The 26,701-nt window shown below is 38.6% G+C and overlaps 1 protein-coding gene across 2 annotated transcripts in view; it reads right to left on the bottom strand.

Moving 5' to 3' along the window:
* Positions 1–26,701, bottom strand: part of smc4 (structural maintenance of chromosomes 4) — a 76,231-nt gene that overhangs the window by 19,248 nt on the left and 30,282 nt on the right. For both annotated transcript variants that reach the window (XM_067449932.1, XM_067449933.1), the window contains exons 6-14: positions 12,083–12,247; positions 11,274–11,401; positions 9,541–9,681; positions 9,281–9,431; positions 9,021–9,185; positions 6,469–6,702; positions 6,193–6,378; positions 4,945–5,106; positions 4,607–4,832 (exon numbers count right to left, since the gene is read on the bottom strand). In XM_067449932.1, coding sequence (XP_067306033.1) covers positions 4,607–4,832; positions 4,945–5,106; positions 6,193–6,378; positions 6,469–6,702; positions 9,021–9,185; positions 9,281–9,431; positions 9,541–9,681; positions 11,274–11,401; positions 12,083–12,247 — 1,558 coding nt within the window. The remainder of the gene's footprint in view (positions 1–4,606; positions 4,833–4,944; positions 5,107–6,192; positions 6,379–6,468; positions 6,703–9,020; positions 9,186–9,280; positions 9,432–9,540; positions 9,682–11,273; positions 11,402–12,082; positions 12,248–26,701) is intronic.

Here is a 26,701-nt window from a genome sequence, read left to right as displayed (position 1 = left end):
CACGCGTAAACACACACACACACGTGCACAACTGCACTTCCCACATGTACACCTTCAAAGACAAAAATACGACGATAAAATTCAAGTATAAATATGTAAATAACACAAGCCGCTAAGCATACCGTATTTTCCGGACTATAAGTCGCACTTTTTTTCATAGTTTGGCTGGTCCTGCGACTTATAGTCAGGTGCGACCTATATATCAAATTTAATTCATACTGACTGACAAGAATAAACATATAGCCGCGAGAATGCGCTCTATGCTGCTCCTGTAGCCTAATATTTACTTATACACAACAACTTAGAAAGACTGAACACAAACAAAATGCTCCCATAAAGGAAATCTTATTCTGCAAAATACAAACAGCATGTAGTAAAACATGCAGCGGAGAACGATTCTCACAGCATTCGTCTCGCGCAGCAGAGCCTCTCCCGGCAGAGAGTTCAAGCCTCTGTGGACTCGTTCCTTCAGCTCTGGCCATCTTGCTTACAGTCCGCAAGTAGATTTCTTTTTCTTCTTCATCACAATTAAAGTAACCTCTGCTTTTCGCCAGTCCCTTACAAGTTTCTCACTCACTTCAAACTTTCTTTCTTCTGCTCGGGTTATGCAGTGAAGCGGGCACGAGCGAGTGCACGCGAGCAGGTGGTCGCATGCGCGCGCGGGTGCTCGCGTGCTCGCGGCTCCAGCTCTGCCCTAATGCGACTTATAGTCCAGTGCGACTTATATATGTTTTTTTCCACGTCATGACGCATTTTTTGACTGATGCGACTTATACTCCGGAGCGACTTATAGTCCGGAAAATACGGTATTATATAGTTAGTGTATAACTTGTACCACATAGAGACGTCCTGCTCTAGTCGTTTTTGCTGCTGCTCCTGTTCAACTGCAGCCTCTGGGTCTGATTCCGGATCATAGACGTATGGCTGTATCTGATTAAAAGCCATATTTTTATTTTGAATAAAGTTCTTTTCCCGCTGTTAGGGATGACACAGCTTTACGACGCACTCGACTCAACACAATAGCAGCAGCGAGTACACGTCATTATTTAGCTCCGCTCACACGACACGCCCCCACCCGCTCGGCTTTTTTCGGAAAGACTCGGAACAGCGCATCTTTCTTATATAATTATAAAAAAAATAAAGACTTTTCGGAGATATGCAGGATGCAATGCTACTCTATAGGTACTCAAGATTGACATGACACTGACTGAAACTGAGTGTTTCACCCCCCCTTTAATGGTTTGTAGTATTATGATTTCCTTATTTGTATTTATTTCTTGAGCTAATACCAACATCTGGTGAAAATTGTATGTAAATTGCTGCATTGGAACGTTGTATAATAATAAAAAAATGTTTTAATGTGCTCAATAGTTATTCCCCCCCACTTTAAGCGTTTCAGGGCTCGACATTAAGCATGTTCATGTGCTCATGTTCAAGTAAATCGGTCATTCACTTGTCCATGGTGAGTTTTGTCCAAGTAAAAAATGTGCTTATCTGAAAAAAACCTTTTTTTTTTGGTTGCGTGTTGTAAATATGATTTATTCTGAAGCAGTATTCTCACCAGTGTTCATATTTAGCTTCGACATATTTAAATCTGCATATCTGTGATATTTTTATGCTTTATAAAGAGCATTTGCCCCCTAATCTTATTAAATATACGCTATGCTTCAGGTATTATATTTTCAATATTTAATATCTATACATGCAATATGCAAAATAAGCCTTTGGCTATCTACATTGGGATACAGACATCAGATTGTTTAGTTTAAATGATCTATGTTGGTGGTATCGGTCCCTATCGAAAAACATTTAATTAAAATAAGACACTATACGGCTGTTACAAATCAAATTTGATCCGATTCATTCAAGAATGAGGCAGTCGGCTACGAACAGGTCATTGAATCTTGGATTCAAACGATTCCTTCAAACACTGAATCATTCAGTAACACACTGTTGCGTGTTACGGTTCTGCTGTTTGGAAATGTGTTGCCTGGAATCTTTGTTTGGAACTACTTTTGCTGCTGAAATAGTTCAAAAACACTCAATATTACATCTAAAATGTAAGTGACTTGTGGCCTGCTGCACAAAGCTGGTTTCGGTTGTTACCCAGGTAAGTTCGAGATTAGTTTGAGCAAACTAGTTTTTCGGGGCTCAAGAAGGTGGACTGGTGTTTAGCGGTGTTCATCACCATGGTAACTGACACTACACGGCTAACCTGCTCTGGAGCCAGTTCATCCTGGGTTAGAGATCGCAAACCCAAACTGGACCAATCAGCTGCAAGCAAATATGCACTAAAGCCACACCCCCTGTATCTCTCGTTCCAAATTAAAGCAGTTTATAATGAGAACTTCAGAAATAAAATTGTGCATCTTTGATGCTAATTATTTATTATATTTATATTATATGAATTAATCACTTTGAATTCATATGGTCATATAAATATTATATTAGGCCTAATTGACAAGTAGCCAAATAGTAATAAATATAATACATGCTTTCATAATTCTTTTAAATAATGTGTATTCATTTGAGCTCTTTGTGAACCTATAATTATTAGGCATATTTCTTTGATTCACATCATGCATTGATTTAGTCAGATATTCTTTCAGCTGCCTTCTCAAACTATAGTAGTGTTGTCAAAAATATATTGATATTTCGATATGTATCGATACTGGAATATCTGAAACGATACGATTCTCAGTTTTTACAGTATCGATACCAGCTGCGCTCTCCTCTCCGACCGAAAGCGAGTTGACACACACCGGCATATTCTCCCTCAGCCCGGTTAACCTCTGAGCACGGCGAGCGCGCGTTCTGCTGGACTCTTTCCTCATGACAGTGTGTTAGTGTTAGTGTGAGATCGGTCTGAATTTCACGCGGGATTGCACATAAATTAATTCTACTAATCCCCGCAGATTCGTCCTCACATCTGAAGCGCACACACACAGCCTACCGTAATAAAGCCGCCTCTGACATGATACAAGTGCAAACATTTGCTTCCTTTTCCAGCTTATTATTGGTCAAATACACTCAAAGAATTATCAGTGCACATCTAGAAGAGTATTAACGTAAACACAGTCGCAAACAGTTCAGGAAGAGCGAGTAACAGGAACAGTGTTTAGGATCCACGCGTCCGTTAGTCTTAAAGGGACCGCAGTCATTTGCTATTCAAACTACAAAAAGACACGATCAACTGCTCTTGACTGATCGACTTGTGTAACTTTAATAGTTTCATCTGTACGCTATTGAATTTTTTACAAAGAACATTATCCAATGTTGTTTTAAATGTAATTACTATGCTTTTTTTAATTCAGTTTCTTATCTGAATGTTAGACCTACCTGAAAAAATAAAGCAGTCTGTTTAATTTGTATCTTCTATTCTATTGCATTTATTTGTGCTATTGTTTGTAATCTGTTTATTTGTTCTTATTTTATTACTGTTTACTCGTCTTTATAAATTAAATTTACCATTCGAAATCAATCTTTCTTGTGCTGTGTTTAAGCTATTGCAACACAATTACCCCAGTGTAAAAAATACATTGAGATAGCAAAAATTTGTGAGATAATTTTAATAGTAATTGATCAATAATTGTTCAAATCAAAACGATGCCCAACCCTAAGGAACATGCTGGCCACATGAATTTTTAGTAAAAAATAACAATGAATAATAACAAGGTCTGTTGTCATATTAAGCATCTTATCTTTTTTATTTATTTTTTTTTTTTTTACTGTGGTATCAATTTAGTATCGATATATCGATATTTTAGTCTGGTATCGTATCGAAGTCATAATTTTGGTATCGTGACAACACTAAAGTGTGTATTCCTGCTTTGTAAACACATTTCATAATAATTTTCAAAACGATCTCTCAATCTTCAGAAGAGAAGTGACTCAAGCGGACGCTGTGATTGGCTGTTTGCCACACTTTCAGGTGAATGCGCTTCAGAGTTGATCGCTAACTCTGGATTAAACCTGAGCTGACAGAGAAAGTTTATACAAAGCTTTGAGAAATGGTTGAACTTGATCTAAACCAGGTTGGATTTACTGTATCTGGATTTTTTCCAACTCTAAACCTACTCTGAAACTCTGAGTTTGTTCAGCTAGCTTCATGCAACAGGCCTCTGATGTTAGTTAATTGTTTACGGATCTGTCACTTGAAATCAGTGTCGTTTTCAGTCATGATGGTGTTCAGGAAAAAAAGCACTGAGTGATGTTGTTTAACTGTATCATACGCTATAAATATAAACGCTTCTCGTTTGTAATGTTTAGCGCAGTTTCTCTGTGTGAGCGGGGCTCATGTGTTGTGACTTATCCTCGAGGCTGCGGAGTGTCAACAGCGCCAGGTTGTAACCACCAGTTCATTATGTGTTATATTTATCAATATCATTATGTGTTATATCACTAATGAATGCAGAATCATTCTTGCATTTTGGTGATTGCCTAGATATTTTTTGTTAGTGCCGTTTTAATTCGCTTGCTTTAATCCGTCGGTCCGTCTTGTCCCGGCAAAGCGTTGATATCGAGCCCTGTCTGTATAATAGGCTTGAGGTGGAATAGGGCATTTTCTGAGCTCTACAGCTATAGCCCCAGACAGGAGTAAACTCACCGGCCTGCTCGATGATCTGGCCCTGCAGCGTGACCACCCTCCAGCGCTTCTCCCTCTGGAAAGCCACTCGAGTGGCCTGCTCCAGGTCTCTGGCCACCAGCGTGTCCCTGAGGGCGAAGTAGAAGGCCGGCCGCACGCTCTCCTCCTTCACCCGCACCATATCAAACAGACGAGGGGTGTTCTCCGGGGTGGAGATGGAGCCCATGCTCTGCTGCCACACTTGCATCTGAACAAACATGACCAAGAATTTACATGCGGGTTCGGCAGGGCAATGTGCATCTGATACGGGCACGTCGGTTTAGAAGGAGCAGCATTGAGCCACATGTCAATTTTCCCACCTTGTCCAGACCAATGAAAGTGGCCACACCAATGTTCTGGGCCTTCAGAAACGTCACGCACTTCTGCGCTGTGTCAATGGTGTCCACTAAAATATTATCCAGCGAGCCACAGCTGGAGGAGATGGCAACGTCATACTTCTCATCAATAGCTCCCAGATCACCCTGTTCAGACAGGAACACGGAAACACATGTTCAACCCTCTGGGGCTCTTCGGGCTGTTTTTAAATGTAAAAAACACTGCTTCATCAGAATGATATGAAACTTGGTGACTTTTCTAGCATTACGTATATAAACACAAACAAAGTTGGGTCATGATTCAAGCATGCTAATTGGTTATATATATATATATAAAAAATAAAGTAGCGTTCATTGTCTTCAGTTTCGACTGACCATAGGAAATGAATGGGAAATCTGCAAAAACACAATTCTCCGAACATTTGTGTGTACAATCTACAAATCGGACACAATGCTGAAAAAAGTACACAGCAGTAAAGGGGCGACACTAAAACATCAAGAGTGTAATAGTGACACATCCACTCACACACACACCAAAAAATTGAGGGCATGAGTCGAGCATGCTAAGTGGTTGTGAAAAAAAATAATAATATTATACCCCAACTTGTGCTCTTTGGTCAAAAATGACCACCATAGGAAATAAATGGGAAATCTGCAAAAACAGCACACAGAAAATAAAGAAGAAAAAAATCACTATTTCTAACAAAAAACATCTAAAACTTTAATACATAGTGTTTCTGATTTTTTGAAATATATATTCAAATCCATCAAAAAAAAAAAAAAAATGCGTTCAAAAGAGAATTCCCAAGCCGCTCCATAGAGACCTCTAGTGGATTACACACATGGCCGCAGCATTTCTAAAATAATTACAAAAGACGGCGCTAATCTGCCTTCAAATGTTTTTACTTTTGAGGCCTAGTCTCTATTTTAACCTGAAATTCTGCAATAAAAAATAAAAATTATTATTTCTTAAAATAATTTTCAATGGCCATAATAAAATATAGGCCATAATTATTGCATAAATATTAAAAAATACCATCAAATCATGTTAAAATACAATATTAAAAATATTATTGAAGAAAAATAAATTGCATTGGTTTTACTGGGATGGAGGAAGTTGAATTTAGGTGTTCGATCACTTATGACCAACCAAAGCAACCCCTAAATGAAGAGCACCAGCGGGTTAACAGCATAAAGCGATGGTCTGGCGGAGGTGAATGCGAGCGGATATACCAGCCGTCCCAGGATGCCCGGGATCTTTCCGGAGCGCTTCTGCTGCATCAGGGCATCCAGCACTTTGCTGCGGCTGCGGTTGCTGGACAGAGAGCTCTTGGCTTCAGCCACCTTCTGTCTCAGGTCCCCAACCTGTGCTCGCTTCTGCCTGTCCTGCTCAGAGATCTGCTCCAGCTCCTGCTCGTCCTGCAACACACACACACAACTTAACTTCTGCAATCAAACGCACACACAGATCTGTCACACACACCTGCTTTTCCACTCAGCCATCTTCACCTTCTTGAGCTGCTCCTCGCTCTGGGGTATTTTGGCATGCAGGTCTTTGATGGCGGCCCTCCTCTCTCGCAGTGTGTGTGTCGCCTCCTGCAGGGCGCTCTTGGCCTGGTTGAGTTGGCTCACGGCGGTGTTGTGCTGACTCAGGTAGATGTCCAGCTCGGACTGAGCCACCTCCATCCGCGAGCGCGTCTCATTCACCGCCTTACTCAACTCCAGCAGCTCCTGCTCCTTCTTCTGCAGGAACAAACACACACACAAGGGGCAAAGAGTGAGAGCTGTCACAACACTGGCAAACAGTTGACAAATATCGATAATATTGACACGATATACGGCATTAAACTTTTTTTTTTAATCATCATCATCAGTTAAAATGGCCGTTAGATGCATAAACTATTTTTTGGGTTGAACAAATGCTTTAAAGGAAGTGTGTGTAAGATTGTGGCCAAAACTGGTACTGCAATCACTTTCAAATGAATGTAGAGCAGTGTATCCCCCTCCTCCTCCCCCTGACTCGAGGTTGCCAGATCGGCTGTTGGATCAGCAGGAACGTTTGTAGATCTGCAGATGTCGTAACTAGAGCAGATCTGGCAACCCGGATGCCCAAACGGTACTGACTCCGGTGCCTTTCCAGATGTGTAAGCTGCCCTTGCCACACACACTCATGAACCCCAGACCATCAGAGATGCAGCTCCTGAACTGAGCGCTGAGAACTACTTGGGTTGTCCTTGTCCAGAACAGTTTTCCACTTTGCCACAGTCCATTTTAAATGATCCTTGGCCCAAAGAAAACGCCTGCGCTTCTGGATCACGTTTAGATGTGGCTTTTTTGACCTATAGAGTTTTAGCCGGTGACGGCGAATGTCACGGTGGATTGTGTTCACCAATGTTTTCTGGAAGTATTCCTGAGCCCATGTTGTGATGTCCATTAAAGTAGCATTCCTGTGTGTGATGCAGTGCCGTCTAAGGGCTGAAGATCACGGGCCTCCAGTTTGTTTTTCAGGCCTTGACCCTTACACACAGAGATCGGTCCAGAGTCTCTGAATCTCTGGATGATATTATGCACTGTAGATGATGATAACTTCAAACTCTTTGCAATGTTTCTCTGAGAAACTCCTTTCTGATATTGCTCCCCTATTGTCCGCCGCAGCATTGGGGGAATTGGTGATCCTCTGCCCATCTTGGCTTCTGAGAGACACTGCCACTCTGAGAGGCTCTTTTTATACCCAACCATGTTGCCAATTGACCTAATAAGTTGCACATTGATCCTCCGGCTGTTCCTTATATGTACATTTAACTTTCCCGGCCTCTTATTGCCACCTGTCCCAACTTTATTGGAATGTGAAGCTCTCATGAAATCCAAAATGAGCCAATATTTGGCATGACATTTCACAACGTCTCACTTTCAACATTTGATATGTTATCTATATCCTATTGTGAATAAAATAGAAGTTTATGAGATTTGTAAATTACTGCATTCCTATTTTATTCAGAATTTGTGCAGTGTCCCAACTTTTTTGGAATCAGGTTTGTATTTTATTCAAGACATCACTAAATAAAAAAATAACATGCATTTTGTATGATCACTCGTATTTAATTAAAGGCCCCGTTCTTCGCGTGTTTTCGAAGCTTTGATTGTGTTTACAGTGTGCAATATAACATGAGCTCATGTTTGGCGTGTAAAAAACACAGTATTTTTCACACAATTGCCTTATCTGTACAGCGCTGTTTCCTCTGTCCTAAAAACGGCCTGATGATTTCCTTGTTCTATGTCCCTCCTTTAGAAACACGTAACGAGTTCTGATTGGGCCAGCGCTTCCAGTGTTGTGATTGGACAGGAGCTTAGCGCACTTTGCCCGGAAAGGTCCCGCCTCTTACCATAACGGGGTGATGCTAGCGCTGAATGCGCGCTCTTCTCCACGCGGGAGAGCAGCGAGACCACACCCCCTATTTTGCGTGTTCTTGTGGGCGGAGCTTTAGTCAACAAACGGTTCTAGTGACGTCATCACAGCAGGAAGTGCAGCGGTGTAGTCCAAACCGGCCGTTCGCTGTCGGCTTTGAAAGGGAACTTCTGTTAAATAAAATATCTCGCTTGGCATTGAGCTTTGAGCTTTATAATTTTACAGGTATTATTAATGCTCTAACAGCAACATTACACACTAACTAAAGTTTGAAAGATGGGATTGCGAAGAACGGGACCTTTAAAATGACTTCACAGATTCTGTAAGGGGTTCACATACCTTTTCTTGCAACTTTCTTGTCATACCGTTGAACCGTTTCAACCGATTCACACGGCTGATTAATTCAGGAACAAAGCATTTGACTGACTCATTGAGGGTTTCATTCAATCGATTAATTTATCCACTAATGAAACGTCCTGTGATCTTTGTTCAGAACCATATTCATTGGTCAAATGGAGCAATAACAGGCAATATTGTGTCTAAAATGTAATCCTCTTAATATTGTCCACAACTGTTTGAGGCTGTTTACACAGGACACAAAGTAAACATTACACAGATGTAATGGGTGTTTGTGAACGGGTGCATGATGTTGTACCTCTTTATCTTCCTGCAGGCCGCTGGTCTCCTCCTTCAGGCTCTCCATCACCTGAGCCAGCTTCTGCTCCTCCACCAGCTTCTTCTTCTCCAGCGTCTCCTTCTGATGGGACGCCTCTGCGATGATCTTCTCACTGCTCGCAGGAACGCTCCTCACCTCCTCCAGCTGGATACAACGCAGCAAACGCTCATGAATGCCCCCGAGGACAAGCGTATTCAAAAGGACCAAGCCATATCAGAACCACATATCACTTCTCTCACCTTCTCCTTGTCTTTCTGAAGCTGTTTCTGCAGTTTCTTGGTTTTGCTCTTGGTGTGCTTGAGCTTCTCGCGCACCTCCACATCCTGCAGGTCCAGCTGGGTAAATTTCTCCTTCTGACTCTCTATGTACTTGGTCAGCTTGGTCAATTTTCTTTAAAGGAGAAACAACACAAGCCATTGTGAGCGGCAAATAGGCCGATCATTACATGGAGTAAAGATTCATCATCAATAGTTTTTAGGGGGATGGAAACGTTTCTCACTTCTCCACACCCTTCAGCTCCTCATTCTTGGTCTTCATTTCCTGGGTCAACTGGCTGCTCTTGTCACTTAGTTCCTTTGTGTCCTCCTGAATCTGCTGTTTCTCAACTTCTTTCGCTGACGCACGCTTCTGTAGGTCGTGCCTGTCGAAAAACACAAACGTCCAGATCTAAGTCCCTTCTGCAGGAAACCCAGTATGAAGGAACACCGCCACAATACCATTATTAGGTGCTATTTCACAATCTGCTCACAGTGTGAAGGATTTCCTGAGACTAGAGGGGGTGAATCTTGGAATACTTTGATTTCACTAACATCAGAACGAGGTTACGAACAAATGCGTGTGCATACGAACGTGTTTGAAATTAGGTAGACATTTATAGTGAGAAGTTCTCCTCCACAGTTATTAGTGGATGAGACTAGGCCTGTCACAACACACAAGATCTAAGACTAAAGTTTAATTTTTTTTTACCTCCGTTTTATTCTCAAAGTCTTATAATGACCGTAATGTGTTAATATGTGCCAGGAGTTATGAATATGATCTTGGGCGTCGCTACCTTTTGATTGTAATATGCGCGTCATTTGCTCCCATTCATAAAAAACTCTTCTCTGGTCGTCATGAAGACACTCGACAAAACAACTTCCCTCAGGGCTTTTACTTCAAATGTGTGCAGATGTGGAGAAATATTGATAGATTCTCACATGTTTGAGTCAAATTTCTATACAGAGAAGTATTATTTATTCAATCTTTATCCAAAATCCACGGATGTGTGATTATGAGAGCAGTAGGCTGTGATATGCTGTGTTTTCAATTCATTCTGGCAGCCGGAGGGCGCTGGAAAGCTGTACTACTGAAAATTCACCCAATGTGGAACACATGAAGAACAGACACACCATGTGACATTCAGGAAGTATCTGACATTTCCAAAACAGCTTTCTAGCAATCGTTAGATCACTATTTTATGCAGATAGACACGTTTTAAGACAATAAACACACAATCGCGGCAATATATGGTTGGTCTGTGTTCTTTATGCCATGTTGGGTGGTTTCATAATAGATGATATTTATAATGCAATGCTATTCCACATAGCTTTTAGCATTGTATATTTTCTGTCAGATTTTTTGACCCGAAGCTACATGAGATCACATATTGTTATATAAAACACTACATATAAATTATAAAGTGATATGAAGCAAGTTTTGAATAAAACATGATTTTAATCGTATAAATTGTTGTTTTGCTGGTGTGCTAAGCTAACATGCTAGCTTGCCCTAGATGCACCTGCCTCTGAGTAAATACTTTATTTTTATGAACATTTTCTAAATGTAAAACTACTGAAATGCTTATTTGGACGAAATGCATTCAATAGAGTCTCAGTGAGGGTAAAGTGAGAGGTTTGATTTAGAAATGAGGTTTGAATAGAACAGTTTGAATAGAGAATCGTTAGTAATTATAATGCAGACAAAAGAATAATAATTAGAGCCATAACCAGTCCGCAGAAGTGTGAATGTGTGTTGGGGAGACAAACTGAATGGGGCAGTTTGCACCTCTAAACAATAGAGGCAATAGATTGAATGAAAGCTGAGAAGACATGGCAATAAACATCAGTTGATATTTCAGCGATATCTCAAAATAAAATCACATGAAACGATCTTGTAAAGCGTTTAAGCCGAGCGTTTGTGTCAAAGCTGGAGTTGTGTGTGTTTGTGGTCTTGAGGGGTGTGAATGTCTCTTACACATAGAACTGACAGAGGAGGTTCCTCTTCTTAAAGATGTCATTCTCTAAGGTCAAGAACTCCACAGCTTTATTCTTCTCTCCCTCCAGAGCGCTCTTCTCCTTCTCCACCAGCTTCACTCGATTCAGCTGCGCACACACACACACACACACACCTTTACATCTGCTTACATGGGCTGATATACAGCTTAAAAAAAGATAGGGACAAAAGGTAGTATCAAAAGGAATTGCTTGAGGTGATTTGTTTTTCTGTTCATTCAGAGGAACCATCATATTCTCCATAAAGTAATTTAGCAAAGTAGGCCTTGACGTAACTATTTCTGCATTTATAAAACACACCAACAGATGTGTCCATGCTAGTGTTATTTTAGTATCACAGATACAAAAGCTACAATAGTTTACTTAAAATTAAATAGAAATTAAATTGAATACAGTTTGAGTAACCAAATAAATACCAAGGCTGAAATTTGACACCCGGCATGACTTATTTAATACACAAGCCTAAACCACACCAGGTCTCTTATTGTGAAATGTCTGTGCTTTAATATTGCACGAGCTCATTCAAATTCAGACGAGGGAGATAAAATGTGTTCTTAGTATTGAAGACTTGCGAAAACGAAATTTTTTTTTCCCGCACACGTGCTCAAATACATCGTGCAGTTGGCACATCTATTTTTATGCGAGTGAAATGCTCACACTGTTGAGCCCTGATAAGTAGGTTTAAAATGCTTGACGTAGAAAAGTAGGTTTGGGGAAAACGACCCCCGCAGACCAATGTTTCTGCAGCTGATGATCAGATGGTCCTCGTACCTTCTCTCCTCGCTGCTCGTTCAGCAACTCCACCCGACGGCACAAGACGTTGATGGGCTCTTTGAGACGGCACGAGCCGATGATGTCCTCCAGGTACTCCAGCATGCCTTCATCATGCTCCGTCTGTCCTTTGGGCTTCATCATGGCGATCTGCTCCACCTCGCCCTGACAATGACACGACAGGGTATATACAGCAATCCTTAAGTTAAATTTACTACTTTTTAATACCTTTTTTACTACCTTCAGAATTTTTTTAAAACCATCACGATACTGAATTGCAAGTGTTAATCAGCGACCTTTCTATTATTTACACAGATTTTGACAAATATAACATACAAAACAGAACAGGCTGTAAACATGTGGCGTTCTGGATGCTGTATAACTGCACATGTCCACATATGTTGTCAGTTTCTACAAGTGAACACCGAGGATAGCTCAGATATTACATCATTGATAGGCGACAAGGACAAGGGGCGAGCCGTTGTTTAAAATGAGGATCTGCAAATCCTTGGGAAACTTTGGGATAACGCAAGTACACAACTGCATGAAACATCACACTGCACTAGTGGTTTTTGGATATTTAATAACAAAAATCCTTAATATTGAGCCTTTAACAGTGCAAAAAAAACACAAAAAACACTTGAGATTGTTTTGGCCCAGGATGACAGCAGCACAAACGATGGCCCAGCACTCCTCAAAGTGAATAATGTGAAAGGTGAAGGAAGTGAAAGGAGGCTCGCTCCTGCCTCACTGAAGCAGCACACATAATATTGGGGTTGGCCTTGACTTTAACACACCAATATTTACGTGCTGCTAAAGCGAGGAAGGAAGAGTGGACAGATGTTGACCCTTTTGGACAGCTTGTGTTTTCACTTGTGTCATGAGAGGCCGCTAAACTCTAGAGCAGCGGATGATGGCTTGCACCTTCCCTCGTGTTAAACCATGAGGCGCTGCTATAGCGGTCCAAGGCTGATTTCAGCCAGGTTTAGCCCGCTCATGGCTCTCCAGAAAACACAAGAGGCCAACAGCAGTGATGTGAGTGTGCAGATGATACATTAGCAGGGGGTAAAGCAAAGTAAATCAAAAATCCTGCACCTGAACATTTCATCTAGTTGGGGGAGTAGGGAGAGCAACAGTATTTGATAATGATTTTCCCTTAAACTAGTGCATCTGCCAGGGTACAGCAAGGTTATTATAGTTTTGCTTTTTTAAATTAGTTTTTATTTTATTATCGTTTTCAATTTTGCTACAAATTTCAGTTTAGTTTTAGTTAGTTTTACAAATGGTTTTGCTAGTTTTAGTTTAGTTTTTATTTTGCAAATACATTTCTATTTAGTTTTTATTTATTTAGTTTCAGTTTTAGTTTTAGTAATTATAGTTTAGCAGAGTTACCATAATGAAGTGTAGAGACCAAATGAAGGTTTTTAATTTCAGCAAAGTTTAATTAACAGATTAGAGTTTAATCTTACTAAACATCCTTAAGTGAAATAACTTGATAAACGAGCATTATTGTTTAAACCCAGGACGGTCTTACAAAACATGCATAAAGTTGGGTCTTCACCTTTGAGCAAAAAAGCTTGAGTCAAACTATGACCTATACAGGATCTATCTTAAAGAACAAAATAGATGCAACGTAAAATATAAAAGTAAAAATTATAAATTCCAGACAAACTCACTCATAACAGATGAAATATTGTTAAACAATTAAAAGCTTATTTTAATTTCTTCAGTAGTACAATGTAGGCTAGCAGTGTCTACACACTGTTTTGCTCTGTGTGTGTGTGTGTACATGTTTTTCTAGCCTGGTGAGGACTTCAACCTGAATGCACACAGACTCATGGGGACTCGTGTCACCGTGGGGACCTAAATTGAGGTCCCCATGGGTACAAAAGCTTATAAATCATACATAATGAGTTCTTTTGAAAATGTAAAAATGCAGAATGTTTCCTGTGATGGGTAGGTTTAGGGGCAGGGGCAGTGTAGGGGGATAGAATATATGGTTTGTATGGTATAAAAACCATTACGTCTATATGGCAAGTCCCCACAAAGATAGTGCACCAGACATGTGTGTGTGCGTGTGTGTTTGTTGTGCTATAATTGTAAAGGGGACCAATGTCCTCACTTATCTAGTAAAATATTATGATAACTGACTAGTAAGGACATTTGACTGGTCCTCACTAGTTAAAAAGGCTTATAAATCGGCCAAAACATGTCTTTATTTAAATCTATTGTTTTGCACGTTCTTGGGATGGGTAGGTTTAGGGATAGGGGTTGGGTTAGGGGATATAAAATATCATTAACCTGATATAAAATCAATGGAAGTCCATGCAATGTCCTCACTTATATAGTGAAACAAACCTGTGTGTGTGTGTGTGTGTGTGTGTGTCCTGGTATTCCCTACTTTGTGGGGAAATGTCTCCACACAGATAATAATATTATTAGTAACGTTAGTAAATGATTATGATAACACCTTTGAGCCTGTCAATATTATGCAAACATGAAATCTCAAACGCACAGTAGGCTAGTAACGTTATTTGCTAATATAGTTGCTGACTTTTGCGCCTGCGTCTCTCGTCGCGTAAGAAACGGCATTCTAAAACAGTGAGCTTAAAAGAAGTTCAACGTGCATCTCATTACCTTGTGTTATTTCCCCTTTCACTGCCACGGACGCATTGATTCTTTGTGAACTGCCGTTTAAGACTAGCGATGTGTTGCCTGTCTGCACGCGTCCGTCACAGGACAGCGGTTCATCTCCTCCTCAGATCACTTCACGCGCAGTAGCGCAATAGACACTCCCTCAACCGCCACAGTCAGATTTTCCACCACATTAAAGAGAGCTTATTAACAACGAAAACGAATATTTATTTTTGCTAATTATTATTTTATTTCAGTTAGTTTTTTAGTAAGAGTAGTTAGTTTCGTTTAGTTTTAGTTTTTTATTTATTCAGATTTTTAAATTTTATTTCAGTTTACGAAAATGTTTTTTGACCAATAGTTTTAGTCTTAGTTTCAGTTTTCGTTTACGAAAATAACCTTGGGGTACAGCGGTATACATTTCATCTCAAACGGTACGATACCATGACTTTGCACATTTCGGTATATGCTGCTGTTCGGCAGATGGCAGCGCGCTACACAAACTGACCCGAAACAACCGGCAAGTGTGACAACATACAACAGGTTATATACAGCAAACGTTAAGTTAAATTTACTACTTTTTAATACCTTTTACTACCTTCAGAATATTGTTTAATACCAGCGCAACTGAGCCCTGCCTCTTTGAAAGTTAAAGTGCCCTTCTCGATCGCACCGCAGTGCCCCACGAACGGGATTTCCACCTGTGGGGGAATGTTTATTATTTTTATTTATTTTTCTTAGTTGCCTCTTTGCATTGGAATTCTCAATTTTAACCTTAATTATTACACTGATTGTAATAAATAATACAAATATTTTAAGTGGTCATTAATAGATCATAATTATTGCACAAATAATAAATGTTAAAAGATTTAATAAACCAAAAGATATCCTCAAAATATTCAATAAATATTAAGCAAACATTTATTTAACTGAAAAATTTGTTAAGGTGTATGGTCTCATTTGACTACCAATGGCATGAGTATGAGTGTGACTGATTAGTGAGGAATACCTGAGGGCTAAATACAAGAAAAACATTCATGTTTACGATGCTGCATCTCCATCACTGTCCATCATAAAATGATAGCCTACTGTAAATATGGTTAAAGTAATAATCAATGCACACTATGCTGTACTGTTTATACATTTTTTGATTATTTATTGGATTTGGGCACTTTATTATTTCAATTTTTATTTGGAGCCTAATGCGCCCACTGTTTGGGATAGTTTTGAGCCCATGCTTTATTTTTCAGTTATGCCCTTTATTGCGTTTCTGCTCTTGAGCTGGCTTTTTTTATTAAAGTGGACGTGCCTTTTGTGTTTAAGTAAAAGCTTTAAGTTAATAGTCTATTCGTGTCTCAGGCGCGAAGCTTGACAGGCTACTGCCCTTTAATGGGCGGATATGCGTCGTCTTTCTCGACTGTATAAAGTTCACTTAAGCCATATTCAGACTATGTCTGCTAGGATACTCATCAAGATGGACATGCTGACATACTTTTGTGTGAGTTTGTCCGATCCAGCGTGAGACTTGAAAAATAATTCAATATTTGCACGCTTTCGGATGATGCAAATACTCTCCCTAGGCACGCGAGTTCTCATTCGCGTCTTGTGGCACAACACCCGGGTGGTGGTGACGGTGAAAAGGACTGATCATATTCGAACCAGAGCCGTTGAAAAACTCTTTTGATTCTAACATACGGCAGCACTCGAAGGTTACTACAGCCGTGAAGCTGAGCTATGTTGCACAGAGAGGCTGTGTCTGTCAGTTATTATTATACATATGACTAAAACAATTGTCTAAATGATGTTGCATATTATGTTGCATAAGTTCTTGTGATGATATCACTAGTTGACAACATAGTATATACTTTCGTTAATCATGGGCTGATATTGCGCAGGTGTACGCGATGCAACGCTGTCAGAGCCGACAGACTCGTGTCAGACTCAGTCATTTCAGTGTTAAATAATCAGAACGGATGCACGTTTTAAATAGCGTTAAGAAAAGTTAATGAATAACGACACGCAATATGTGGCGGCTGGTGTTGATTCTGTGGAGCACTGCCACAAATTTGTCTGTGTGTGGGAAACACTGTTGTAACAGCATTGGGCCTATGTTGCTCTCCAATGCCACGTTCGAATTGAAAGTGTGGTGTATAGTTGCTTGGTCTGAACACCACAGCACCTCAGCTCGCATTGCAGCACTTCCCCGTGTCTTAATTACTGGATGGAAGTGAGCTCGCGTACACGTTTGGCAGCAAGCCAGCCGGGTACAGAGTTTGTTCCAGCGCGCGCGAACGAATGATATCGCTCAGGTCCAAAAAATTGGGCTCGAAAATGTAATACCTCGTCAAATGACGTTTATTACTTTTTAATACTCTTTAATGCCCTTAATTTTGGCTAATTTCATTTACTACCTTTTACAACCCCGCGGACACCCTGTTTGACACATATAACACACACAAAAGAATAGATTTAGAATCGACAGCAGGAGGAAATCTGTGATAAGTTATCATTCAGACAGTAAAACACATCTCAACATTCACAAAGGCTGGTGAAGGAGAAGCATTACTGCACACACATCAGATTTACATTAATAATTGGTAATGTAATATTTAGTGTTTTTTAAAATAATTTAGTGTTTTAAAATTATTAAAATTATTTTGTTTCCAAAAACAAAACCTGAGCCAAATATTACATTTCTATAACTGTGATAAGTTGTTGAATTTAACAAAATACTAAAAACTAGTGCCGTCAATCGATTAAAAACTATAACTAGATTAAACACACATTTATTCTGTGATTAATCGCAATAAAAAAAGAAATGTTTTTGTACGTTTTTAATATATTTTTTAATATAATAATTTCACAGTTAATCAAATTAATGTAGAAACAACATAAAGACAGTATATTTTAAATACTTGTTTAAATGGCATCTTTTTATGAATAAAGGCCAGTATTACTGATATTAATACAGCTACTGACTTATTTTATTTTTAACATTTATTGTTAGGCTTCAAAAATATAGCAGTTTTTAATTTCAGTAAACTTAAAACAATGCTAACATAAACCCATAATAAATGTCATGTTTACTCCTGCCCTTCCTGTCTGAACAGTTAGGAAATATACAGAAATATAATACAGTTATCAAAGTTATCTGCAGTCTGCGCTGCATAAACTATAAATTAAAGAGTTAATCCTTATTAAAGCTACACAAGTGATTTAGTCAAGAGCAGCGAGCCCTTTTCTCTGTTCCCTTTGTTCTTTAACTTTACTGACAGGAAGCTTTATTGGCTGCTGTCCCTTTAAGAGCAGACACACACGCGGATCTCACTGTCTGTGGATCGCGCCTCATTCTCTCACAACTCTTTTGGTTCATTTTAGACTTTATATAAATCATTTAAGATTGCTCTTATGGGGACAGTCGTTGAAGATATGCCTTGAAGCAAACGTAAAACGTAAGCTAGCCCGTTCTGTTGAGCGCGCAGTGCTCTGAGGTGATGGCGAACGACCGCTGAATATGACGTCAGCATCAAACACACGCCGAGACGGAGACCAAAGATCTTTGATTATGTGCCCAGATATGCTGAAGCCCATATTTAATGAATACAGCAGTTGAATCTCACGCAACACATCTAAAACGAATTAATAAATAGAGGAGTAGGTGTGAAATTTGGAATAACTTTGCTTATAAAACTGCTGAAGAAGCATCAAACATGGCCAAGCATCACTTGCCATTTCCTGACTAGAGACATCTCATTTAGACATTTATTTTCTGTTAGCACTGATCAACACACACATAGGATCGTATCGTTTAAATATAAAGATATCTACAGCTTTCGTGACTTTTCATATGAAATCTAAACCAGTGACGTTTAGATTTATAATATCTGAATGTGTACTATTGCACTTTTTACATTTGCGTTGGACACAACCGACTGTGTTTACATGACTACTCACTAAAGACGGACATTTTTGTGCATAATTGTGTGTGCATTTGACTAAAGAAACGGCTTAATTTAAAAAATAAATAAATATAATATATTATATATATATATATATATATATATAGTTGTGTTTCTCACAGAAACCAATCGTTTCGTGTCTTAAGACATCAATGTGTCGGCACGAGCCTCAGGGTTTAATATGGATTCGTACGTCTGTGTGTTTTTTACTCTCATAGAAACACACCCCATTGACATGCATTATACGAGCAACGGCTGAGTTAAACATCTTCCATTTGTGTTCTCCTGAAGAAACAAACACACACACACACACACCTCAGACACCCTGGGGATTAGCAGATAAACATCATAGGCTCATTTTTGGGTCAACTATCCCTTTAAGGCGGGCGTACACAGTGCGAATTCGGACACTCGGGAGATCGTGATTGCAGACGCTACGAGTCATTTAATTTGATCATCGCATCAAATCAGCTGGTACATGGCACGACGGTTTGCACCGCGAGCCGGCCGCGATCACACGAGCTTGCGTGTTAAACACAGACACCGGAGCTCTCAATGTTGCTGCTATAGCTTCAGATATAAAAAATAAAGAAAATGTGAGCAAATGATTTGTTGAAAAGCAGAGAACAGTAGTAGCCATTCCTTTCAACCGAAACAACCAGAGAGAGAGAGAAGGGTGCACGTGAGAGAGAGAGTGTGTGTGTGTGTGTGTGTGTGTGTGTGTGTGTGAACGCTGTATGTTTGCAGCCACTGAGCTAATAATACTCATAGATTGAGCCCAAGTGACGTGCTTGTGCATGATTTGGCAATAGGGGACAGCCACATGCTGGTAAAAATCAGGCCGACTCCCAGAACTTTTTAAACATGTTTAAAAATGATCGTAAGGTCGGGAGGTGCTCCTAACGTGCTCGGCTCGTCTCGTATTTCCTCTAACACGGTGCGAGCCACGACCATACGAGCATCCGCATGTCCACGCGATTTCTCCCGAGGAAAAAAAATCCTTTAACGGGAAACACTGAATGAATCTTGTTGTGTTTTTAAGTGCACAACAACTAAAAATCCCAGGAAAAATACATTAACCTGATAAGCGTCACGAGGACGAGGACGTGCTGAAACTCTCTTTGCTTAAATTAGCTCAAAATTACTATCAGATGTAAGTAATTACCTTGACAAACTATACATCATTAAAAAGATCTAAGACTAAAGTTTAATTTTTTTACCTCCGTTTTATTCTCAAAGTCTTATAATGACCGTAATGTGTTAATATGTGCCAGGAGTTATGAATATGATCTTGGGCGTCGCTACCTTTTGATTGTAATATGCGCGTCATTTGCTCCCATTCATAAAAAACTCTTCTCTGGTCGTCATGAAGACACTCGACAAAACAACTTCCCTCAGGGCTTTTACTTCAAATGTGTGCAGATGTGGAGAAATATTGATAGATTCTCACACGTTTGAGTCAAATTTCTATACAGAGAAGTATTATTTATTCAATCTTTATCCAAAATCCACGGATGTGTGATTATGAGAGCAGTAGGCTGTGATATGCTGTGTTTTCAATTCATTCTGGCAGCCGGAGGGCGCTGGAAAGCTGTACTACTGAAAATTCACCCAATGTGGAACACATGAAGAACAGACACACCATGTGACATTCAGGAAGTATCTGACATGACCAAAACAGCTTTCTAGCAATCGTTAGATCACTATTTTATGCAGATAGACACGTTTTAAGACAATAAACACACAATCGCGGCAATATATGGTTGGTCTGTGTTCTTTATGCCATGTTGGGTGGTTTCATAATAGATGATATTTATAATGCAATGCTATTCCACATAGCTTTTAGCATTGTATATTTTCTGTCAGATTTTTTGACCCGAAGCTACATGAGATCACATATTGTTATATAAAACACTCGACTTATAAATTATAAAGTGATATGAAGCAAGTTTTGAATAAAACATGATTTTAATCGTATAAATTGTTGTTTTGCTGGTGTGCTAAGCTAACATGCTAGCTTGCCCTAGATGCACCTGCCACTGAGTAAATACTTTATTTTTATGAACATTTTCTAAATGTAAAACTACTGAAATGCTTATTTGGACGAAATGCATTCAATAGAGTCTCAGTGAGGGTAAAGTGAGAGGTTTGATTTAGAAATGAGGTTTGAATAGAACAGTTTGAATAGAGAATCGTTAGTAATTATAATGCAGACAAAAGAATAATAATTAGAGCCATAACCAGTCCGCAGAAGTGTGAATGTGTGTTGGGGAGACAAACTGAATGGGGCAGTTTGCACCTCTAAACAATAGAGGCAAAATAGCGAATGAAAGCTGAGAAGACATGGCAATAAACATCAGTTGATATTTTAGAGATATCTCAAAATAAAATCACATGAAACGATCTTGTAAAACGTTTAATAAAATTCAGAGTTTTAGACTGATCATCTTCAGATCTGAAATATAACATGGTCAGACTTGTGGCTTTAGCTGTAGTGCATTTCTAGATTTCTCCAAGGCCCACTTCAATTTTATTTTCATAAAGATATTTCATACAAATAAATTTCTAATAACTTTACAAAACTTTGAAGCTTATTATAGCTTTTTTTTATTATAAAAAATATTATCATTTTGACTTTACAGTAAACTGCCAGGTGTCTGCTTTCAAATGAGACCATAATTATGCTTTTAGTGCAAAGGATTCACAAACTGTATTTGTTTTAGTCTGAGTATACATTTCTTAGGATTTTTTCAAAATTTAGAAATCAGCTTAACAGGTTAAACTAGTGTATCTGCCAGGGTACAGCGGTATACATTTCATCTCAAACGGTACGATACCATGACTTTGCACATTTCGGTATATGCTGCTGTTCGGCAGATGGCAGCGCGCTACACAAACTGACCCGAAACAACCGGCAAGTGTGACAACATACAACAGGTTATATACAGCAAACGTTAAGTTAAATTTACTACTTTTTAATACCTTTTACTACCTTCAGAATATTGTTTAATACCATCACGACACTGAACTGCAAGTGTTAATCAGCAACCTTTCTATTATTTACACAGATTTTGACCAGGGTATATACAGAACTTCTTAAATTGAATTTAATACCTTTTACTACCTTCAGAATATTGTTTAATACCAGTGCAACTGAGCCCTGCCTCTTTGAAAGTAAAAGTGCCCTTCTCGATCGCACCGCAGTGCCCCTGATTGTAATAAATAATACAAATATTTTAAGTGGTCATTAATAGACCATAATTATTGCACAAATAGTAAATGTTAAAAGATTTAATAAACCAAAAGATATCCTCAAAATATTCAATAAATATTAAGCAAACATTTATTTAACTGAAAAATTTGTTAAGGTGTATGGTCTCATTTGACAACCAATGGCATGAGTATGAGTGTGACTGATTAGTGAGGAATACCTGAGGGCTAAATACAAGAAAAACATTCATGTTTACGATGCTGCATCTCCATCACTGTCCATCATAAAATGATAGCCTACTGTAAATATGGTTAAAGTAATAATCAATGCACACTATGCTGTACTGTTTATACATTTTTTGATTATTTATTGGATTTGGGCACTTTATTATTTCAATTTTTATTTGGAGCCTAATGCGCCCACTGTTTGGGATAGTTTTGAGCCCATGCTTTATTTTTCAGTTATGCCCTTTATTGCGTTTCTGCTCTTGAGCTGGCTTTTTTTATTAAAGTGGACGTGCCTTTTGTGTTTAAGTAAAAGCTTTAAGTTAATAGTCTATTCGTGTCTCAGGCGCGAAGCTTGACAGGCTACTGCCCTTTAATGGGCGGATATGCGTCGTCTTTCTCGACTGTATAAAGTTCACTTAAGCCATATTCAGACTATGTCTGCTAGGATACTCATCAAGATGGACATGTTGACATACTTTTGTGTGAGTTTGTCTGATCCAGCGTGAGACTTGAAAAATAATTCAATATTTGCACGCTTTCGGATGATGCAAATACTCTCCCTAGGCACGCGAGTTCTCATTCGCGTCTTGTGGCACAACACCCGGGTGGTGGTGACGGTGAAAAGGACTGATCATATTCGAACCAGAGCCGTTGAAAAACTCTTTTGATTCTAACATACGGCAGCACTCGAAGGTTACTACAGCCGTGAAGCTGAGCTATGTTGCACAGAGAGGCTGTGTCTGTCAGTTATTATTATACATATGACTAAAACAATTGTCTAAATGATGTTGCATATTATGTTGCATAAGTTCTTGTGATGATATCACTAGTTGACAACATAGTATATACTTTCGTTAATCATGGGCTGATATTGCGCAGGTGTACGCGATGCAACGCTGTCAGAGCCGACAGACTCGTGTCAGACTCAGTCATTTCAGTGTTAAATAATCAGAACGGATGCACGTTTTAAATAGCGTTAAGAAAAGTTAATGAATAACGACACGCAATATGTGGCGACTGGTGTTGATTCTGTGGAGCACTGCCACAAATTTGTCTGTGTGTGGGAAACACTGTTGTAACAGCATTGGGCCTATGTTGCTCTCCAATGCCACGTTCGAATTGAAAGAGTGGTGTATAGTTGCTTGGTCTGAACACCACAGCACCTCAGCTCGCATTGCAGCACTTCCCCGTGTCTTAATTACTGGATGGAAGTGAGCTCGCGTACACGTTTGGCAGCAAGCCAGCCGGGTACAGAGTTTGTTCCAGCGCGCGCGAACGAATGATATCGCTCAGGTCCTACTCTCAACATACAAATAAATCCACGCAAATTTTAGAAAAAAGGCCTGCACTTAACACAAATTAAAAAATATTATCTAAAAAATTGGGCTCGAAAATGTAATACCTCGTCAAATGACGTTTATTACTTTTTAATACCCTTAATTTTGGCTAATTTCATTTACTACCTTTTACAACCCTGTTTGACACATATAACACACACAAAAGAATAGATTTAGAATCGACAGCAGGAGGAAATCTGTGATAAGTTATCATTCAGACAGTAAAACACATCTCAACATTCACAAAGGCTGGTGAAGGAGAAGCATTACTGCACACACATCAGATTTACATTAATAATTGGTAATGTAATATTTAGTGTTTTTTAAAATAATTTAGTGTTTTAAAATTATTAAAATTATTTTGTTTCCAAAAACAAAACCTGAGCCAAATATTACATTTCTATAACTGTGATAAGTTGTTGAGTTTAACAAAATACTAAAAACTAGAGCTGTCAATCGATTAAAAACTATAACTAGATTAAACACACATTTATTCTGTGATTAATCGCAATTAAAAAAGAAATGTTTTTGTACGTTTTTAATATATTTTTTAATATAATAATTTCACAGTTAATCAAATTAATGTAGAAACAACATAAAGACAGTATATTTTAAATACTTGCTTAAAGGGCATCTTTTTATGAATGAAGGCCAGTATTCCTGATATTAATACTGCTACTGATTTATTTATTTTTTACATTCATTATTAGGCTTCAAAAATATAGCAGTTTTTAATTTCAGTAAACTTAAAACAATGCTAACATAAACCCATAATAAATGTCATGTTTACTCCCGCCCTTCCTGTCTGAACAGTTAGGAAATATACAGAAATATAATACAGTTATCAAAGTTATATACAGTCTGCACTGCATAAACTATAAATTAAATAGTTAATCCTTATTAAAGCTACACAAGTGATTTAGTCGAGAGCAGCGAGTCCTTTTCTCTGTTCCCTTTGTTCTTTAACTTTACTGACAGGAAGCTTTATCGGCTGCTGTCCCTTTAAGAGCAGACACACACGCGGATCTCACTGTCTGTGGATCGCGCCTCATTCTCTCACAACTCTTTTGGTTCATTTTAGACTTTATATAAATCATTTAAGATTGCTCTTATGAGGATAGTCGTTGAAGAGATGCCTTGAAGCAAGTCTAAAATAAAACATAAGCCAGCCCCTTCTGTTGAGCGCGCAGTGCTCTGAGGTGATGCCGAACGACCGCTGAATATGACGTCAGCATCAAACACACGCCGAGACGGAGACAAAGATCTTTGATTATGTGCCCAGATATGCTAAAGCCCATATTTAATGAATACAGCAGTTGAATCTCACGCAACACATCTAAAACGAATTAATAAATAGAGGAGTAGGTGTGAAATTTGGAATAACTTTGCTTATAAAACTGCTGAAGAAGCATCAAACATGGCCAAGCATCACTTGCCATTTCCTGACTAGAGACATCTCATTTAGACATTTATTTTCTGTTAGCACTGATCAACACACACATAGGATCGCATCGTTTAAATATAAAGAAATCTACAGCTTTCGTGACTTTTCATATGAAATCTAAACCAGTGACGTTTAGATTTATAATATCTGAATGTGTACTATTGCACTTTTTACATTTGCGTTGGACACAACCGACTGTGTTTACATGACTACTCACTAAAGACGGACATTTTTGTGCATAATTGTGTGTGCATTTGACTAAAGAAACGGCTTAATTTAAAAAATAAATAAATATAATATATTATATATATATATATAGTTGTGTTTCTCACAGAAACCAATCGTTTCGTGTCTTAAGACATCAGTGTGTCGGCACGAGCCACAGGGTTTAATATGGATTCGTACGTCTGTGTGTTTTTTACTCTCATAGAAACACACCCCATTGACATGCATTATACGAGCAACGGCTGAGTTAAACATCTTCCATTTGTGTTCTCCTGAAGAAACAAACACACACACACACACACACACACACACACACACACACACACACACACACACACACACACACACACATACACGTCTATATTACCAAGAGGGGACTATCACTCTACACTATCCAAGAGGGGACCTGTGTTTCTAGTCATTTTGAAGAAACAAAAATGACATACAAAATTTTCTTTTAAGGTCCTTATTCACAATATAACTTCAAATGAGAATTTTTTTATTTTTTTAAAAACATGCCAAGAGGGGACCTGAATGATGTCTACCTATCCAACAGGGGACCTCCATAGACTCTAATGGAGCTGTGTGTGTGTGTGTGTGACCGATGTCTACCTATCCAACAGGGGACCTCCATAGACTCTAATGGAGCTGTGCATGTGTGTGTGTGAATGTGAAGTGAGCTGGCAGTCAAGTCTGTCTTCATTATATATATATATATATATATATGCCATCTCCACCATTACATGTCTTTACAAATAAATAACATTGTTTTTTAAATTATATTAAATGCAGTTAAGCTTCGTACAGACTATATAATGTGTCGAGTAATAATATGTCTTTTTATAATAACTGTGTTCTTTTGAATGTACTGAGAAGTATTTATTTGTAACCTAAAATATACTTTAATGCCATTTATTTTGAAGCTTATTTTTAAATATATTTATTACACAGTCGCAATAAAGTTACAAGATGTAACATCAAGTAACACACTACACTTAGTTAGTCCACAAGTCTTCTTGTGCTTTAGTATGTTAGTCAACACATTAAAATAAGTTAACTTGTTTACACAGGCATCTGGTATCACAATAGGCACACACACACACAATATACCTTAGACATAACACCTAATACATTACAGGAAAGTCATTTCTTTAAGAAATTCATTCTCTGTTGTGTCTTCATAATTACAGTATATGATCAGTCCACATCTCTCATTTAAGATTATTGTCAGGTACACCAATGCATTTACATTTGTGCCTGATTGTATTAGCTGCCTATTCAAATATAGTTTCTACTCTCTAAAATCCCCCCCCAAAATCATTTTTTCTTGAGATTTTAAGAGTGAGATTTTATTTCTTGCACCAATTACAAAAATAAAATAAATCAAGGACTGGACAAGCAGAAATTGTTCTTTAGGGTTATAAGGTCCCCTGTTAGATAGTAAATCACGACGCCTGTGTGTTTGCTGTGACATATCTTATAATCACAAACACACTGCAAAGATTTAGAGTTTTTACAGCAATAACTGAGTTTAAAGGGTAAAATCAAGCAGAAATAGCTCTCTAATGTATTAATTGCCGGT

This window comes from Pseudorasbora parva, chromosome 8 (assembly GCF_024679245.1).
Source record: "Pseudorasbora parva isolate DD20220531a chromosome 8, ASM2467924v1, whole genome shotgun sequence".
In the NCBI taxonomy this organism is placed as follows: Eukaryota; Metazoa; Chordata; class Actinopteri; order Cypriniformes; family Gobionidae; genus Pseudorasbora; species Pseudorasbora parva.
Note: the sequence above shows the minus strand (reverse complement) of the source record. Positions and strands in the feature narration are given on the sequence as shown.